Source organism: Cydia strobilella, chromosome 3 (assembly GCF_947568885.1).
Source record: "Cydia strobilella chromosome 3, ilCydStro3.1, whole genome shotgun sequence".
Lineage (NCBI taxonomy): Eukaryota > Metazoa > Arthropoda > Insecta > Lepidoptera > Tortricidae > Cydia > Cydia strobilella.
In genome coordinates, this window is record NC_086043.1 from 10,800,006 (window position 1) to 10,820,375 (window position 20,370).

The following is a 20,370-nucleotide window of genomic DNA, read 5'->3' on the forward strand; positions in this document are numbered from 1 at the left end:
TATAAAGGTTGTCTATAAATAGTTGTTATTTTCCAGAACATGGTGGATTTCGCGATGACGACCCCCCTGCAGGACGAGAGCGTGACGCGCGCGCCTCTGCAGACACTGACCGATCTGCTCTCAGAGGTGAGCGACCGTCTGCAGTCCCCACGTATCTCTGAGCTCCCGACATCACCCAATAAAACTTTCCATTATTCCATACGGAGCAAATATATTATACAGTCCATAACTTGCGTTTGCGTAGGCGTCATATGAAGTTATCGTGATGTTTCGATCTTCCGAGTGACGTAAATAATGCAACTGCGAGCCTATTATGCGCATTTGTCGACTTGGCATTCTATTGTTGTACTTTACCTGACCTTACGTACCGGTGAATAGTTACCTACTTAAAATAAACAAATCTATTAAATTGGAATAAAAGGAGTAATGTACGATTACGACCTCCTACCTACTGCTGAATTATTTGGAATGGAACATCTGCATATTTTATTAAATATCGGTTAGGTAGACGGCATAGCGCCAGCTGTCATTTAATTGATTAGGTGTATAGAATTAGCGGTACAAACATTGGATCATTATATTTATTATTTATAAGAAATGAATTGGCACTAGCTTTCTTCGAAGGTTACATCAGACATTAAAGCAATTTTTGGTTCGTTTTACCCAATTCATTATTTCACTATTATCCAGCCTGTGGTTGTCCTCTGCTGGGGAATAACATTGGGCTTAAGTATAGTTTTGCCGAATTTGTATGCTTTCGAAGAAATCAAACGCCTGTGGATTTTCCCCAGCAATTACCAAATTTCAGTTAACGGCTACAATTACGAATTGTCAGTTAACAGTGTCTATTTACATACTTAGGGCTAGCGTAAAATAGAAAGGTTGTAATTTGGCACATACAAATACGGTATAATAAAACATAAAAGAAGTACATTATTTTACTGTAAAACTGCTAGCTAGCTTCGATCCCGTCCGTGTTAGTGTTACGTTACCTATACGAGTAATGTTCAGTGAGTAGGTTAGGTAATAGGAGCATAGCCGATAAGCCGATATGCTCTTGGACGGCTTCCAATGTAAGATTTCTTATGATAATTGCAATGATCTCCATCATAGACAGTACTCATGTTTTAAAATACTGTTCCAGAAAAAGGACTGTCCTGAGTGGGAGCAATGGGCGGAGAAGGCGACCATGGTCGCGGCACCTCTGCTCGCCGAGCGCTGCGCGAGCAGCGAGCTGTGCGCGCTGCTGGCGCGGCTGTGCCGCCTGCGGCCGCGCGCGGCGCCGCTGCCCGCGCTTGCGCCGCCCGTCCGTCGCGTGCTCACGCGCAACGTCGACTTCGCGAGAGCGCCCAATGCCCGCCGACTCGTTAGAGATTATATTAGGTACCGTACCGTCCGGCCTAGCGTTTCAAAACATGTTTTATGACCCATGACGTGCGTGTGCTATTGTTATTCACGAAAACGTACTTATGGTATCAACAATGTCAACAATGTTGCTGCAACTGGTGAATAAAAAACTAGCTGAGCTAAACTTGGAAACAAGGTGCTACATATGTTTATGGAATTGGATTATTGGTACCTATGTGAACTTTGAACGATCAACAAGATGATTTCTGGGGCATAATGGAACTATAGCTAAGAGCAGTGGTATCTCACTTAATTGTTCTTAGGTAGGAGCATAGCCGATAAGCCCATTCCCATAGTTAGTTTAGTGACCATTTTTGACGTAGACGAACGCTCCATTCCTAATTTGAACAAACAAAAGAGCGACATAGCATCAAATCTCTCTGTTGACAAATTAAAGGACCTTGACGGTATGCCCCTAATGGCTTAACCCATTTGCTACACGTGAAATGTGCTGTGCTGATTGCTGACCTGGGTGCAGCAATAGCCTCATAGCCTCATTTGTGTTTAATAAAGGTTAAATTATTTATAGGCGTCTAATAAACATTGTGGCTTTGCAGCAGGTTAGTTAGGTTCAGTTGCCGTGACGTCAATTATTGTTTTGCATACATACAACATCATTTTACAGTGATTTATGACGTTATTTACTTGGAGAATGGGACATTACGATTCCGGTATTATGAAACATGTATAGTATATGTATTTATTATGGTAGTGCTTCGTAAATTATGTATTAGATACGGTTTTCCTTTTAACCTGTGAGCTGTGACTACGAGCAAAGATACATGTAACTACGTATAAGATAAATAAAGTGTAAGGATATGCCTCGGAATATCAAGAAAAAGTTATACTCGAATAGATAGCGCCACACCTTTGGCCTATACTCGGGATCTATTGCAATGTTTTGCCAACTCTAAACCATAGAGTAACTTACATACTTACATACTGTACCTTTAACAAGTTTTCAACGATAATAGAATATGACATTGATGCATCAAGGCGGTTTGTTTGCAGAGAGGACCTACCGGGAAACGAGTATCCGAAATTTCGCTATCTGCCTCTTTATCGCTCGAATATGCAAGAGTGACAGAGATGTTAGATAACGAAATTTCGATTTTCTTGTTTCGCGATAGACCCTCAGACTGATGTGGTAGCGGCGCCACCTACGCAGAGTTTCGCGTAATATTCCCTATTGTTATTACCAGTTGCATGATTTCAGGATTTATTTATTTATTTAAACTTTATTGCACAAATTTACACAAAAAGAGTACAAATAGCGGACTTAACGCCTTGACGCATTCTTTACCAGTCAACCATTGGGCCAAACAGAGACAGTTAGTTTGGTGCAGGATTGTAAAGAGTGAATATGAAAAAGATCCAAGTCAGACTACTATGCTACTATATTTACACAAATATCCATAAAGAAAATAATAATAATAATATACCTACATATATACAAATACAAATTTAATATATATAAATAAACATACATATACTTATTTAATAATTATGTACCTAGTGTGAGACATCACGTAGACATTTAGTCGCGAATGTTCTCAAATAAATGCTTACGCAACTTGCTTTTGAATGTAAGTTTGCTCTGAGCTTGTCTGATAGGCAGAGGGAGAGCATTCCACAGCCGAACTGCTTGGCAGGTGAATGAGTTGGACAAGAATCCAGTCCGATAAGGGAGGACAGCCAACTTCAGAGAACGAGAAGCACGAAGAACACAACCAGGACGGGCTGTTATAAACTTAAATTTAGATCTGAGATAATTGGGTGCAGCTGGGTCAAACAAAATTGGATTCATGATTTCATGCTCAACAGAACTGTTGGTTTTGTCGGGCGTTAACTACCTACGTCTATACAGTGCAATGTTTGAAGACCATCAAGGCAAAATTATTTTTTTGTATGGTCGAGTTCACAAACATATTTACAATCCAACGTTCCAAAAATACATTTACACGACCTTAATATCAGTGTCTAAGAGGCGTGTAAATATATTTTTAATACAGTTGCTCAAAAAGTGCTACTTTTCGTGGCTGTTTAGCGTGCGGAAAGTTGGTTTTCGCGAACTAGTGCTTTTTGGTTTTCCAATTTTTTTAAATTTATACTTGTTCCAATTCATGACTACTTATTGATAAGTGTTAATATTAGTTTCCTTTAAACGTCGTAATCAACATAAAAACCTACCGTTAATGTAAGAATACGAAAAATATACATATTTCATATTTTATTACTTACCTCTTCATCATTATAACACGTCTATTTTTTTATATTGAATATTGAAAAACCGTTCTTAATAAGTTGTCTGAATGGAACGGAACGCCTGTCAAAGAACAGGCGTTTTTTCTTTCTGCTTTAAGTTTCCAAAGGCAACATTCGATATTGTTTTTATAAATGTACGATACACAAATAATCGTAATAAACGATATTTGGGTAATAATAGTACAATGTTTTATATTTACAATTGTTTCTGTCTTATAGAACATGCATTTAAAAAAAAAACTTTCATTGAAGTGGGTTCAATAATAATAACACCCAGCTAAAAAAAACACCTCTTCATAATGTCAATGTCAATGATGTCACAAAATTAATAATATAAAAGTTTCGAATTCCTTACTTGTTGTTTTTCTTATTTTTCCGCAACTGTATTAAAAAACGTCGTTTGATATCTCGGTACTCGTGAAGTAATGATATACCTTCCGCGCTAGCATCGAAATGTACTATTTCCCCTCACTAGCTCGGAAAGTTGTCTTTTATCCTTTAAAACAAGCGGGGAAAAACGCATTTTATCCACTAGTGGGGAAAGTAATTTGACCTTGGATGGAGCATGTTTAGGTAGCTTGACAGATAACAAAACGTAAAACGCTCATAATAATGGTTCGTTCGATATTTATTTTCATTAAACAAATGGTTTGAGAATCTAATAAAAATACCAAATTTAGCTTTATTTAATGACTTTATGTCATAAACCTTAAAGTTAGATAAGAAACGTTTGTTTTTTTAATAATGATGTTAAATATAATTCTGAACGCACAAGTTGAGTCGATGCAATTTCAAAACGCATCATTGACATTTCATACGTCAAAAGTGTCAACATTGACAACAAATTTTTTACTTAAAAACTTCTTACGTAGAAATACAGAACTTCCAGAGTTTTTTGTTATAATATCGTAAAAAAATGAGTGATTCCAGTGATGAAGATGATCTAACGCCTGTGGATGTTGCGCTTTCCTCGCTATAGTGAGGTGAAAAGTTTTGTGTTACACACGGGTGCAAATGTATTTTACTTCTCGTGTGTTGAAGCACTCGCTACGCTCAGGATTCAATTCCACACTCGCGGGTAAAATACAACTTTGCACCCTTGTATAACAAATAACTATTACAATGCATGTGCTCGAAAAGTGCGTTTCCTACGGAGCCATATCATGCAAAAAGTACTACTTTTCGTTTTCAATTTTTTTTACAGTACATATGGTGCTACTTTCTCGCACTAGTGCGGAAAAGAGCACTTTTCGTGCATATGTCGAAAGTTTAAAGGGCCATATGTACTGTAAAACGTTGTACGATACACGTGCGAATAGGTAATTTGCAACTCGTGTCGATGTAAAACACTCCTTTTAATAATTAAACTTATTTGCCATGATATGTTTTTTTATTTACTCGCACGATGCATAGTAAAACATTGTATGATACACGTGCGTAAAGATGATTTCCGACTCGAATTCCTTTATACACTCGCTCGGTTTGCTCGCTCGTGAATAAAATTCCACTCGTCGGAAATCATACACTTTCCGCACTTGTTGCAAAAATAGTTATTTTAATACAGTTGCTCAAAAAGTGCAACTTTACGTAGCTGTTTAGCGTGCGGAAAGTTGCTTTTCGCGAACTAGTGCTTTATACTTTTCTAGCTTTTTTAAATTTACGTACATACTTATATAGCCACATCCTTATCGAATCGCACCAAAATCATAGTATGCTTTAAAGAATAATATTTTATTTTATCCTTTTTGAAGTCGGCTTTCTTTTTTTGTTGTTTTAGTGCTGTGAGCTCACACAACTCTGGCGCGTCGCTGGTGCGGCGGTTCGTGGAGGTGACGCACGGCGGGCGCGCCGCGTGCCCGCACCCGCGCGCGGCTCCCAACCTCGCGGCCGTCGCGCTGGCCGCGCTCGACGACCGCTTTCGCGACCAGCCCGAGCCGCACCGCTGCGACGACTCAGAGGACGACGTCTTGTGCTTTGCTGATATCTTGGAACACATGTAAGATCTTTGTAAGATCTTACTCTTGTAGTGTTTGTTCAGTGTAGCTGCGCTCGACGCCCTTCAAAATCGCATGTTCGTGGGAGGTTCTCGGTTGAGCTAAAAATAAATAAGGTAATTTATTGTCAAGGATTACGTAAAAATAGGCAATCAGAGAAATGCGTCTAGAACTTGTTCATTTAGGGATCAAAGTATTAGAATTCAATTATTATTTTTCTTGTAATTGGGGGAACTGAAAACCAGCTGTGACGCCTGTGACAGCTAGTCTGGAACATAGCAAATGCCGAGTCCATCACTATTGTTTTTAGGGTTCCATACCAAAAAGGTAAAAATGATCTATGGTGTCACTTATGGTCTGTTCGTCTGTCACATTGCTAAATATCTTGAGGGTTTACTGATGTTTCGGCGAAAATTACTTGACAAACTTTCAGTTCCCAAACTATTTATCCCATATTTTTACTTGGGCGAAATTTCATTTCGCAAATTTTCATAATCCAACCTAACCTAACCCAACCTAGTACGTCATTTTCATTTCGCAAGTATGGGGTTGGGAAATGAAATGGTTGCGAAGTAAGGTTATGCCAACGATTGGTTTGCCAAATGAAACTTTGGCGAAAAGTTGGTTGCCAAGTGAAATTTGGCGAAATAAATTTCGCCAAAAAGGAAGTACACCATCTTGAGAACTACTTATGTACTTACTTACGGGTGTAATTTAATCGGTCTGCAAAATATTCCTATTTAGATAAAGAAAAATATATATTTGGTTAGCCAAAATGGATACTTGGTCAGCAACTTAAGGTTAGCAAGTATTTCTAAACCAGTTCGCAATTAATGCCATACTGAGCTGCTTTAAATTGATTTGGTTGGCAAATTAATTATTTGAGCGGCAGTAAGCGATCCCGATCCACTATTGATCAAATTTTGTTAAGCAATTAGTGGGTAAGCGAATTATTTCATTTTGGATTACAATTTAACTGGTCCGCTATAATTGGTTAGCTAAAAAATCTGTTGATCAGCAAATGTCTAAACAACCTAACCTATACACGGTGGCTAAAAAATAAGTGCATTTCCGTTGCCAATTTTGGCTGTTTCATACATTTTGGCTGGTTCATTTTCTATGGGAGGCTAAAGTTTTTTCGCGATTTCGTGGTTGGTCCCATAGTAAAAGTTGCTCAGTATAATCCCAAAACCTCCCTGGCAACGGGAATGCACTTATTTTGTAGCCAACCTGTATACCCTTTGCTGATCAGCTGATTTTTAAACAAAAAAAAGTATTGGCCATCATTTGATTACATACATACTTCCCTTTCATTTTGTTCTTCGAAAAACTTACTGCCCACTAACTTTGTTTTCGCAGTTTTAACCTAACCTAACTCACTTTTCTAGTAGCAGTTGGTTTCTGTAAAGGTCGCAGTTCTAACCTAACCCACTTTTCTAGTAGCAGTTGGTTTCTGTGAAGGTCGCACTTCTATCCTAACCGAACCCACTTTTCTAGAAACAAAAAAAAAAATTGGCCATCATTTGATTACATACATACTTCGCTTTCATTTTGTCCTTCGAAAAACTTACTGCCCACTAACTTTGTTTTTAGTAGCAGTTGGTTTCTGTGAAGGTCGCAGTTTTAACCCTTTTTTTTTTTGTTGCCCAGGAAAAATCTTCAAAAGATTCCCCAGCGCCAGGGGGAGGCACTGAGGATATGTGAGATTTCTACTCACTAAAAAACCGGGAGTGTTCGTCTCTCTGCCTTTAGTTTTAACCTAACCTAACTCACTTTTCTAGTAGCAGTTGGTTTCTGTAAAGGTCGCATTTCTAACCTAACCCACTTTTCTAGTAGCAGTTGGTTTCTGTGAAGGTCGCAGTTCTATCCTTTTTTTTATACAGGGGAAATGCGTTACGCATACCACCCGGGCGCGGGCATGTACCGGGATGGTTATGTGGGACTCACCTCGTAAGTCCGGTAGCTAGGAAGGTTAGCTGGAGGAGATCCCTTATAGGGATAAGTTCGCCTTTGTACTTCCATTACTATAATTTATTTTTGTAAACCTGTGTTGTGTACAATAAAGTGATTACTACTACTACTACTACCCACTAAAACCACCTGTCTGTCGCCTCGGTGCTGCAAGGCGAGGCCATGGGAACGCCAGTGCTCTCTACTACTAACGGCTGTTAAGGCCCTTCTCCCTTCTGTGGAGTTTTTTTTTTAAACTCCTTTCTATTCTATCCTAACCTAACCCACTTTTCTAGTAGCAGTTGATTTCTGTGAAGGGCGCAGTTTTAACCTAACCTAACCCACTTTTTTAGTAGCAGTTGGTTTTTGTAAAGGTCGCAGTTCTATCGTAAGCTAACCCACTTTTCTAGTAGCAGTTGGTTTCTGTGAAGGTCGCAGTTCTAACCTAACCTAACCCACTTTTCTAGTAGCAGTTGGTGTCAAACAAGTAATCATCGAATGAAATGCACGCACGCAATTGGCTGCTCGTGTCACGTGGACTGATTTCGCTCCGCCTGCAACTGCCAATTTTTCAAATCAAACGTAACCCACCTTATTATATCAGATTACCATTCATGCATACCTCTCAGTTAAACAGTTTTTTCTACCAACCAATTCATAATTCTTGCAAATTACTTATTCTTTGCAAATAAATACTTACTTACTTGCTGACCAAGTAATTATTTTACAGCTCGATTATTTATTAAGCAGATAAATTATAACAGAAGCACATCGATATGGGTCATAATGTTGACCGTTTGTGAATTGGTTGCTGAACAAGTGTCGTAGCTCGATTTTTATTTATTGCTAGCAAAATTTTTGTATGCTATCCAAATGATTTAATGGCAATTTTTGTTTGAAAATCAGTTTTAAAAATGGCGATTATTTAATCTAGTTGTTGATTGATATTTGGTCGCACACAGGTCAGAATACGAAGACTGGCGAGTAGTGGTAGGCGGCGTGCTGCAGCCGGTCCCGCTGTGCCCGGGCGCGCTGCGCTGCCCGCGCGTGGCAGCGCGGCTGGCGGGGGTGCTGCGCGCACTGGCGGCGGACGCGCGCTGCGCGGCGCATGGCTGCGTGGCGGCCGCGCCGGCGCGAGCCCTGCGCCCGCACCCGCCCGCGTGGCTGCGCGCCGCCTCGCCCGCAGACCCGATGATGGCGCTGCCGCACGCCGACCTGTGTCAGCTGTGGGGAGACATGGTTACTTTTCTTTATTAACTTTTGCTTTGAGCACCTTTCCAGTAATTTTTTTTAGGAAATCTTAGACAAATTAATTTTACGTCTTTGAACCTAATTAATACGGCATATTATGACAGAATTTGCTTACAAGTTTTTTTTAAGTTGATGTTATCAGTTACCACCGAAATCACGACAATTCTCTTACCCTTCCCTATCTATACCTACTATAGTAGTTTATGCAACTGATACATAATGAGAGGCCTTAAAACACAAGTGTGGTTTTATGAAACGAGCGTTAGCCAGTTTCATATTAGAATCACAAGAGTGTTTTAAGGCCTAATTGTGTGCAGTTGCATACACTATTTTATCTACACACATATCGTAAGTACTCTAAGATGGGTTCAGAAGCCGTAGAGAAATGACCTGCATTGCTACTAATGCTACCTGTAAAATATCTATAGACCATAAATATTTAAATAATGCAATAAAAAATAAATTTAAACAAATACAGAAACAAACTACTTATATTTTCAACTAAAATGTATTTCACAATTCTACTTTCGTAACAGCAAAAAACCAACAAACAAATGAAAATGACAACAGTAATGGCGGCAATTCGAACCTGTCAAGACGAATGTTATTTTTTTTATTATAGACAAACGACTGAAATCCCTATTCTCATGTCACTCGAGATCAAATGTCGTGTGGTTTATATTAAAAAAACATACCGAATTGACGTTTCGTATCGATAACTGTTTTAATATCTATGGATACTAGAATAGAGACCCACTTGAGTTGCGACAGCTGTTCCAAATTTAAACTCATAACCTTACAAAAGGACTTCCGGTTCGAACGCCATCTTGATAGTAGCCTCGTGATTAATTCCTTTGTTTTTTGCTCATTAATATTGTTTAAAGTGTAATATCGATAGCTCTATTATACAATAATCTAATGTGGTAGTGAGCAGTGAATGGAGAATTAATCTCAAAGCGTGTTTAACCACCATTTTAGAGTCAACGGCCGGTAGTCCACGTGCTTCTCGTAAAATCCAGCTATCGGTTTTACGAGACAACTACAACAACCACCGAACAGCGTCGTGCTCTAAGAGCATTTATTTTGTTCCTACCCTTTTACGTGACATTGGCTACGGGCAACACCGCCCTCAAGTCCATCAAGAAAAGAACCTTACAAAAATCTATAATGTAATAACATTAAAGTACAGATTTTACCAACTACCACAGATAAGAAAGTTCTCATAGTAAAATTGGTTGTAATACCTAATGCTGGTCATTCCTACGGTTTCTGAACGCATTTTAGAGCACTAAAGATATGTGCGTAGATATAGTTGGTCAAGTAAATCTTGCCAGTAAAAAAAGGCGGCAAATTTAAAAAATGTAGGCGCGAAGGAATATCGTTCCATAGAAAATTTTAATTTTGCGCCTTTTTCTACTGACAAGATTTGCTTGACCAACTTTAAAGTATGTTATACATACATAGTTCGTTACTTATCTTACTGCTTGTCTTACAGAACTTTTTGTAATGTTGTTCCAGGTTGGTAGTTTATTAAAATGCTGCGGAAAGAGAAAAAGTTTTCTGCAAAGCATGAGCAAGCAACTGCCAGACTTCGTTCTAGTTGCTTTAACTGAACACGTGAGTACCTACATTTTATTCAAGCTCAATATAATCTCTCTTTGTAATTACCATGATGTATGTTGTAGAAATGAATAAAGTGTTTATCTATCTATCTATCTCAATATGATTTTAAAAGTTACTACCTTGCCAATTTACTTTTTAATTTGCAGTGAGATTACCTATTTTTTCCATTTAAAATGGTAAAATGTATTTATTTATGGAAAAAATACCTTATAAGTTATAACTTACAGTCAACTGCAGTTTGGATTAACAAATAAATAATTGTACAGCCTGCAGCCCTAGAAGCTCTCAGCCTCATGCTGGAGTGGGAGGTGGCGAGCGGCGAACAGACGCAGCTGGAGATCATCGCGGCGCTGCAGGGCACCGACCTCGGCCAGAAGTATTACAAGGATCTTTGCGAGCGGCAGAATAACCTGCAGAGATTGGTTAGTTTAGTACCTAGAGTCCTAGATAATTACACAACTGCAGGATAGATAGGATTTAAAAAATGTGTTTTTTATTTTATTTTGGTAGCCATAATATCAGTATTATTTCGTTGAAATGTTAAGCAAATAATATATGTAGACGTTGGAGCTCCACTTCTGACAGAATGATTATTATTTTTAAGAAACTTATAAATATTAAATACCTACTACCGAAATCACATAGGTTTAAGCCGTGCTTAAAACTGTAATAAGTAATAACTTGCTTTCCCGCTGACAAGCGAATTAAAACGATTTTTTATCCTTGATGAGGGCGCCTCGCTTTTTAGGGTTCCGTACCCAAAGGGTAAAAACGGGACCCTATTACTAAGACTCCGCTATCCGTCTGTCTGTCTCTCTGTCACCAGGCTGTATCTCATGAACCGTGATAGCTAGACAGTTGAAATTTTCACAGATGATGTATTTCTGTTGCCGCTATAACAACAAATACTAAAAACAGAATAATATAAATATTTAAACAAACGTGATTTTTTTGCTGTTTTTTCCGTAATGGTACGGAACCCTTCGTGCGCGAATCCGACTCGCACTTGGCCGGTGTTTTATTATAATCTGTTAATGGTTATTCCAGCAAGCAGAAGGCGGGCCGCGACGGCTAGCTTTACCGGTGCGCGCGACCGACGAGGACGTGGCAGCGCTGCTTGAAGCTGGCGCGTTCGGCAACCTCGAGTGCCTCTCACTCGCCTTTACCAGCGTCACCAGCGCTTGCGCACACCACCTCATCAAGGTGAGCAGCGAGCACTGTCGGTGTGACTGATCAGGACTTAGCAGCGTGGCTCGAGACGGGCGCGCTCGGCAACCTCGAGTGCCTCTCACTCGTCTTCACCGCGTCACTAGCGCCTGCGCACACCACCTCATTAAGATAAGACAGGCAGCGCTTGAGCGCTGTGTAACGTTTCTCGTGGCGGGCGCCCAACCCTCAGCAATATCGAAATAGTATTTTTCTCAAAAATGGACGGAAAGTCGACGTTGCCGGTTAAAAAGTAGGTCGCGAAGTGCGTAGTTTATGGTGAGTCAAAAAATTAAAAAGTTAAAAACATTGCAGTCTCGATTTCGGGACTGCAATGTTGCATACAAATTCCATTATTTGTCGAGTTCCAAACTTTTTAAAAGTTGAAGTGGCCATATCAAATGAAGGCATAGGTCCATTAAACAGCCAAACAGATGATCAGTACTTATTATTATACAATGTTGGTACCGCGACTATTTTGGTGTCTCAAATAGGTTGGCGTATTTTCAGCAGAAATATACACTTATATTTTTAATTAAAAAAATAAAAAGGCGGCAAAGCAAATCTTTTTACTTTTTTCTGTGAAAATATATACATATTAACGTTGCTTCTGTAAAATATTTCTATTATATTTGCATTTATTACGCCATTTTTGAGAAAAGCACTATATATGACTCGGCTGGAAGGCTACTTGCTGGCTTCGGATTCAATTAAACGGACTCCCAAGGTCGTCCGTTTAAAACGAATCCTCAGCCAGCAAGTAGCTACTTCCGAGCCTCGACAATAATGTACTATTATAGGCTAATTAAATGGCCAAATCTGCTGGCCTCCATTTTGCTGCGTCTGACGGGGGTTGTGCGGGCCAACACACCATCGCCCAATTTAACACGGAATTATGAAGTTTCTATAAGCCGGGCACCGGCGTATGCCAAGCCGATATTCCTGCCTGGCAGCAGCGGGAGAACGGCATTACGTCCAGATATGTGCAAAATGGCGTCTGACACTGACACACGAAGTGCAATGAAAGTGCAATTTACTGCCTATTACCTAGATTTATCGTAGGTGATCATTATTGCATAGATTAAAGCTGTAAATATTTCTTCCAAAGAAGACTGTATTTAAATTTACCGTTTCTTTGCTATACCTAATTAAAATGTAAATGCGAAGGTATGTTATATAAGCGTCGGTCAACTAATATACTTATTGACGAAACATAAAATAAAACTCAGACCTTATAACATTTTATGAATATTTTACAGCTGCCGTCGTTACGATACCTGAACTTATGGGCAACTCAATTCGGAGATTCTGGGGTTCAGCTTATCGCGGAGCACCTGCCACGACTGCAGGTCCTCAACTTATGTGAGACACCTGTCTCTGATAAAGGCATTGAAGCACTCTCAGGTAATTTTTGTCTGTAATTTTCTTTCTGTATTGTCTTAACACTTGCCTTCGCTGCGCTAGCTAAGTAAGTTGATTGCCGTCCGCCGAGCACCTGCTAGGTTCACAACATGAACTTACCCAACTTGTAGTTTCGGGATTTTGCTATGAGTCGTGTCGTAATGTATGCCCCGCAACACAATCTAACTTAATCAACATGCATAAAGTACCTAAACAGTGTTCATATAAAATTACAAAAAATAAAGATTTCTCGTTCCAACGATTGACGCGTCGTAGCGTCTATGTGGCATTATTTAGTACCAGCACCTAGATTCGAATAACGGAGACCGTTTGGGTTCCAGCTCTGACCAGCCTCCGTCGCCTGAACCTGAACAGCACGCGACTGTCGGCCGAGGCGTTCGCGGCGCTGCGCGAGCGGCTGCCGGGCCTGCAGGAGTACGACATCCGCTACACGGAGGCGTGGTGACAGCGGACCTCGCCTCCGTGTAGCCCCTCCACCAGTTCCAACAACACCATCATTTAATATTCACTCCATCTCAGATGTACTTTACAAACGAATTAATCTGACTAACACTGCCGAAATAGGCTGTGCTGTAATACAACCAGCATCAAATAACAGAGGTGTATGTTACTATACCTACCTACGTATACATATACCTAACTTAGACCACTTAGGCTTTAAATAATCTGTTTGATGCTGTCTGTACCTACAATGTTCAAACTGAAGCAAATACTAAATCGATTGCAATTAAAAGTTTTGTTTACAAATAAGTATAGGTAGTTTTGCAGTTTGGTTTGTTGATTTAGAGATAAATGCGTTTGTAACCTGCAATATTTATTATAAATAATCACATTTTCCGGTTATATATGGTGAGAAGATGGTAAATATCCATATTTAGGTCGAATGCTAAATGTTTTTGTCCTTTAAATACTTAATGCCAATATCTAGTATTATAATTGGAATGCCATTCATAATTTGCCGCTGATCTAAGCATGTTTAAGCAGAGCATTAATAAAAGGAAGTTCACATTTAATAGGTATTAATTATTTAAGGTTGGTGAGCGTGTAATATTGTGGTTTAATTGTGATTCCCAGTGTGCGTCTATTGTTTCCCATTTATATATTTAATATAGGCACAAAAATATCGAATTTAATAATTATTGTATGTCAGTAATTTATTACTCGGTTTTGTAGGAAATTCATTGGTCTTTAGGACTTCAATGTAAATAAATTAAATGCGTTGTCAGTGAGACTGTTTACACCAATTAGGTTTAGCGTTTAGAAAATGTTAAGATTATGTTAATGTCATAATGTCTAGTAATTCTATATGTACTAAGTATTCAGTAATCTGTCTATTTCCACCCAAATAAATGGAGAATTTTCATTGTGTTACCGACCTAAAATTCACATCTAATTCTATTTTACTTTAAAGTTCTCTTTATGAAAATAGCGTGAATTTTACTTATAATTGCTATTGATATCCAACAAATCCAGTACTTAGTATAATAGAAATATGTATGTACTATTTAATTCCAATTACAGCTATACAGTAAATTTCCAAAATTGCGAAAATTTAAATATTACAAAATTTCGGGACTATACATATTTTTTGTTAAATTTACAAGAACATTCCCATCTTATTGGAAACCTTCCGTAAATTCCACATCCGTATATTGTATCTGTATATGTCATTTTATTATTTTAGCCCCATGACTGCCCGAATCAGTATTGTATATTGCGTGAATTTACTTATTCCATAACATCCACTTTGCGCGCTAAATCCTGTAAATAAATATGTAAAAGCGAGTATATTTGCATATTACACTGCTGTTCGAGAGCTTAGGTACGATGTACTTACTTCTTGGTGCCACCCATATCGTCAAACCCTGTTCGATTATCCGTCAGTCGTTTTCCAAACATAACCTATAGGTACTATTCGCAAACCTAATCCCTGTAAATACCTATAATGAAATATATTTCATGTTAACAGTTCAATCAAAAATAATCGAGAGAATACCAATTTTAACTGAATAGGGCATCTTATTTAAATGGCGACTGCTGACTGATCGTACAGTTGCAGCAATTATTATTGGTGAACTACTCGTCCGTCTTCGATGCTTGCTGCTGACTACATATAGAAAATAATATGTATTAGGTAGACAACTTTTCAATAATACTCCTACATACTAACCTAACCTAACAAAAAAATATTTTTTTACGAATTCTTAAGCTCGACGGCGAACGGTTTTCAAAGAGATAGAGGGGTAGTAGGACTAGTAGGTAATAATAACACATCACCATTTGTTTTTCCATTTGCACAAAATGCACAAGTAATTTTATGTCTACGTCGAACGCAGTATTGCAATAGCGTCCGTCTGGACCGTCTGCTGAGGTCAGTCACGATAAAATTTGTATGCATGTATATTGTAGGGTTTCTGTTGAGTCGGTTACTTAGATAGATACATGTAGTTATTTATTAAAATAAAAGTTACGCTTAAACTACCTACTACTATAGGATTATTTTAAGACATGTTGGCTGTGAGTAATAATCCGACACGCATTATTGAATGTTGGTGTGCTCTCGTGAGGTGTTTCTTAATTGAAGCAAAATTTCTTAATTGTAATTAGCTACCTACTATGTAGTATATATTATATGTAACACAAATTATTTATATGATTCTTATTCGTAAAAGCCTACCCAGTTTTGTTATATTTTAGGCAACTGTCAAATTCTACAGTCGACAACCCCGTGCTAAAACTAAATTTGTCGACGTCGAATTTGGCAGTCGCTCCAGTGAAAATATGTATTAAATATTGTTACTAAAATTGCGTTACTAGTTGCGCCTCCTCAAACCAGAGGGCCCCGAGGACGTTAATAGATATTATTTATTATTATCTGCTATTATGAAACGTTTCAACAACTCGCTCCTTGAGAAACGTAGTGTCACTATACAACATTAATTACCATTCGATTAGTGACGTTGTTCCATTATTCAAAAGCTGAATTTTCAAGCACAAATTTTGTTTAGTGACGACTATGTTTCTCAAGGAACGAACTCTTCTAAAAACATATCTGAATTAATAATTAAAATACATAATAAGGTAGTGAAACATCTCATGACAATAGGTAATAGTCGAGCCAGATTAGATAAGCATCAGAGCAAGCTATAGGCACACTAGTTGTAATCGAACTCAACAATAGGTAAATATGAACAAAACAGTCAACAGTCTTATTCTTATTTCAATGACTGAATTTATACTTAATTTTTGTTGGTAATTATAGCATAAATCTAGAACGTATCTTATTTATTTTTTATAGCTTCTACTATCCTGTTTTAGTTATTTACGATACAAGTGCAACGAGTGGCGATAAATCAAAACACGACCGAAGGGAGTGTTCTAAGTCGACACGAGTTGCGAATTACCTACATATTTGCACTTTGTTTCATACAACGTTTTACATACATTATGACCAGGCATCGTGAACTGCGAGCGAAATCCATTGAAGTACTAGGGTTGTTACTTAGTCAAGTCAAAGTACGTCATTTCAATGGATTTCGCTCGCAGTTTACGATGTCTGATTATGACCCTTTAAACTCTCGACATTGGCACGGAAAGTGCTCATTCTCGCGCTAGTGCGGGAAAGTAGCGCCATATGTACTGTAATAGTTATTTACGATACAAGTGCGGAAAAGAGGAAATTACCTATTCGCACGTGTATCGTACAACGTTTTACAGTACATATGGCCCTTTAAACTTTCGACATATGCACGAAAAGTGCTCTTTACGCACTAGTGCGAGAAAGTAGCACCATATGTACTGTAAAATAATTTAGAATGTTTTGTTGTTTTAAAGACTCTGTTGAGAAAGACGAGCACATGTTTACAGATGGATTTTCTTTTGTAAATAGTATAAACGTCACTTATTCATTAATATGTAGGTTTGTTATCCAACCATACAACTTAAAGTGAATGTAAAAGATGTGCTGTTCAATTCAGTGATGTTTTAATGTATGTACTATGTAGGTACCTACCAATAATCATAACCAAAACGGCAAAAAGTATTACGTACATTGAAATAAGTGTCACGAAGAGGTATAAGACTTATTTGTCCAGTGTGAGAAGTGTGCGATTTTATAATAAAACTTATTTTAAAACAATTATGCTCGTTTTATTCCTAACTGGGGACATCGCATCATGCATCATTAAGCTCTAAAGGGTTCTATGCTCGAAAGGGTTCAGAAAAGGTACTTACGCCACTTATACAAAAAACAATTTACATATTATCCCTACATGTACCCGACGCGTTTTCTGCTAGGCATGCTGGGGTACGAATCGCTAGAAACCAGACGATACCTAGCAGTAGCGAAGCTCGCCCTAGGCGTCATTCATAATAGGGTGGATTGTGTAGATCTGGTGCGTGAGGTGGTAAGACTGTATGCAATTTTTTATTTTATTTATTTTATAAATACGTTTACACGACTACAGTAAACCAATACGTCATGAAACTAACACATAACAACATAGAATCATTACACTAAGTATTACATTACATTTCACAGATAACAAACATTACGTTACACTCGAGGGCCTAGCATCCATCACCTCACAGAACCTTAAGCATTCGTTTCTCACAGCCACCCATCGCCATGCAATCAGATCGCATTCCAGTGCTGACGCCAAGAGCGCATTAAGTAGAGAGAGAGCGCGCGGCAGTGGCGAGTTTCTTCGCGCAGCCGGCACAGCTAAAAGAACGCGTCTCCGCGGCCTGAGATCTATTCTGGAGACATCTGGAACAAACAATCGCACGAGGCGGCTTACAAGTTCCGGACAATCTGACTCTCCGCGCAGTGTTCGACACGCAGTAGATAGCAAACTAAAGGTCCGTCTGACTTCTAATGAATTGTATCCAAGGGTTCCCAAGAGATAATTGGTTGGATACAGGAACGGGTAGTAGGGTAGGGTGGTCTAAGACTGCGCACTTAAGGTTTGAGACGTGATAAAATAAAAACAAACGGTATAATTAAAGTCAACTTTTGTTATTTTCTTCCCGAATAACAAGACAACATAATTTTAAACTCTATTAGTAAATGAGATCAACCAATCTTGATATATTAGAGCATAATTGGAAAACGAGAAATGCGCATTCTTACACTACCCGCGTTGTAAGAATGCGCAGCAGGATGTGTAAGATTGCGCGGGTGGTGTAAGAATGCGCGATACCTAAGGAAACGCGGTAGCATATCCAGCCAAGTTTAATTATTTACATAAGTCACAAGCAAAGGCGGCAGCACCCGTGTGCGCTGTGTATTGATCATGCCACCATTCATTACAAGCGATACACGTGATCCAGTCTTCAGTAATTGGATCTTTATAGATTTCGCCACATCACGGGCATGCCCAAGAGGGTCAACATCATTTACAACAACATAGTTTGTATAAATTGTAGATTGCTCTTTGGCTTCAGCAAAATTAGCCTCGTGTTTTCTCGTTCGGTTACAGAACTAGCCAAGAAATCAGCTTCAGTGAATACCTCAGGATTACAAGGTGATATTCCTAAAGGTTTAAAACTTTCAGCAGCGCATGCGGGGTTTGCAGCTTTGGGATAAGCTGGAGTGAAGATTTTAAACATTTGGAATATTTATAGTTTTTCCTGGGTTATTTCTGAGCCATTTTTCACATTCGTGTGGAAATGGATGTGTAAGACTGCGCGCGCATTTTTACACATTCGTACCATGCGCATTCTTACACATTCCTCCATTTTCACTAAAACATACTGGTAACGCCACCTATGCAAAATGACGTGAACTAGCGACGGCCGTTCAAACGCGCCATCGCATACGCGATCCAAATTCAAGATCTCATATTTTAATTTACCTAGGTCTTATTAGTGACAATACATTTAAATTGAAGAAAAATAAGATCAAAATGTGATAAAAACTTCAAACTTAACCTAGAGTATCTTATTTTCACAGTAAACTAAATTGATTCCGGGAGCAGTAACAGGTGCTATTACACTTCAAAACAGCACTGAAGTTAGCCACGAACTTCACTTTGTATTTAAGTTATGACGTATGCGCATTCTTATCGACCGCGCAGTCTTAGACCACCCTACCCTACCCATAAATCTTCTTGTACAAAAACCTTAGGAAAGCTTTTTGCACTTTCTCCAGCAGTAACGCGTAAGTTGATTCATACGGTAACCATGCGATCGACGAAGCCTCTAACTTGCTTCTCACCAAGGCGTTATAAACTAGCTTAATAGCCAGTGGATCGTTAAACTTACGCAAGTTACGGATTACAAAGCCCAGTCTTCGATAGCAGTCGGTCGCAAGTGACACTATGTGCTCGTGGAATGTGAGACGAGTATCGAAGACCACGCCTAGATCCTTAACAGAAAACACACGATTTATATCCCAGAAAGTACTGCGCAAGTACTGGAGCGCCCGAACGGCTGAAGGTACAGACACTGCATTTGGCTGGGTTGAAAAGAAGTTTGTTCTCCATACTCCACCGAAAGACCAAGTTGATGTCCGCCTGCAATAATTCACAGTCGGTTTCTTGCTCCACCCCGTAATCTAACTTCAAATCGTCAGCGTAAAGGAGGCATTGACATGACTTTAGAACAGACTGGAGGTCATTAATCATTATTCCAAACAGGAATGGTCCTAGTATGGAGCCTTGACTGACGCCCGATCGAGTATATGATAAGGAGCCGAGACAAAGCAGCCATGCCGGACAAATTGCTGTCGATCACGTAGATAACTTGCAAAGAATTTCAGCAATCCAGTAGAAAAGCCAATGCAGCTTAATTTTTGCAGCATAACATCGTTATCCACGCGATCGAAAGCCTTCCTAAAATCGAGATACAGTACATCAACCTGGATACCTCTATCAAGGTGTTCCGAAATGCTATCGACCAAAATCAGGAGATTTGTGTTTACCGATCGATTCGGTCTGAAACCGTGTTGAGCATCACACAAAAGAGGTCTAGTCTGTACTGAGAGTTCGATGGAGTATAGATTGGCCTGTAATTTTCCACCGCAGTAACATCACTCCCCTTTGGGATCGGTCTTACCCTAGATACCTTCCAATGATGCGGGTAACACCCAATACTGAGGGTCAAGTTGAAATGTCAGTGCGTCTCACTCTCTCATTATCCAAAATGTGAGACAAAATACACTTAGGGAGTCTGCCTTATTCAACATTACAAAAACAAGGGTTGGTAAAGTAGAACTGCAGGTGAAGACAATATAATGATGATTGATGGCATC

The 20,370-nt window shown here is 39.0% G+C and overlaps 1 protein-coding gene across 1 annotated transcript in view; it reads left to right on the forward strand.

Annotated features, from left to right (window-relative positions):
- LOC134755840 (C-Maf-inducing protein-like) overlaps positions 1–17,252 on the forward strand; it is a 77,113-nt gene extending 59,861 nt beyond the window's left edge. The window contains exons 6-14 of the mRNA XM_063692457.1: positions 37–126; positions 1,145–1,383; positions 5,450–5,668; positions 8,579–8,855; positions 10,386–10,484; positions 10,757–10,912; positions 11,538–11,693; positions 12,956–13,100; positions 13,439–17,252. Of these exons, the coding sequence (XP_063548527.1) occupies positions 37–126; positions 1,145–1,383; positions 5,450–5,668; positions 8,579–8,855; positions 10,386–10,484; positions 10,757–10,912; positions 11,538–11,693; positions 12,956–13,100; positions 13,439–13,563 (1,506 nt within the window). The 3' untranslated portion in view covers positions 13,564–17,252. The remainder of the gene's footprint in view (positions 1–36; positions 127–1,144; positions 1,384–5,449; positions 5,669–8,578; positions 8,856–10,385; positions 10,485–10,756; positions 10,913–11,537; positions 11,694–12,955; positions 13,101–13,438) is intronic.
- The last annotated feature ends 3,118 nt before the right edge of the window (positions 17,253–20,370 follow it).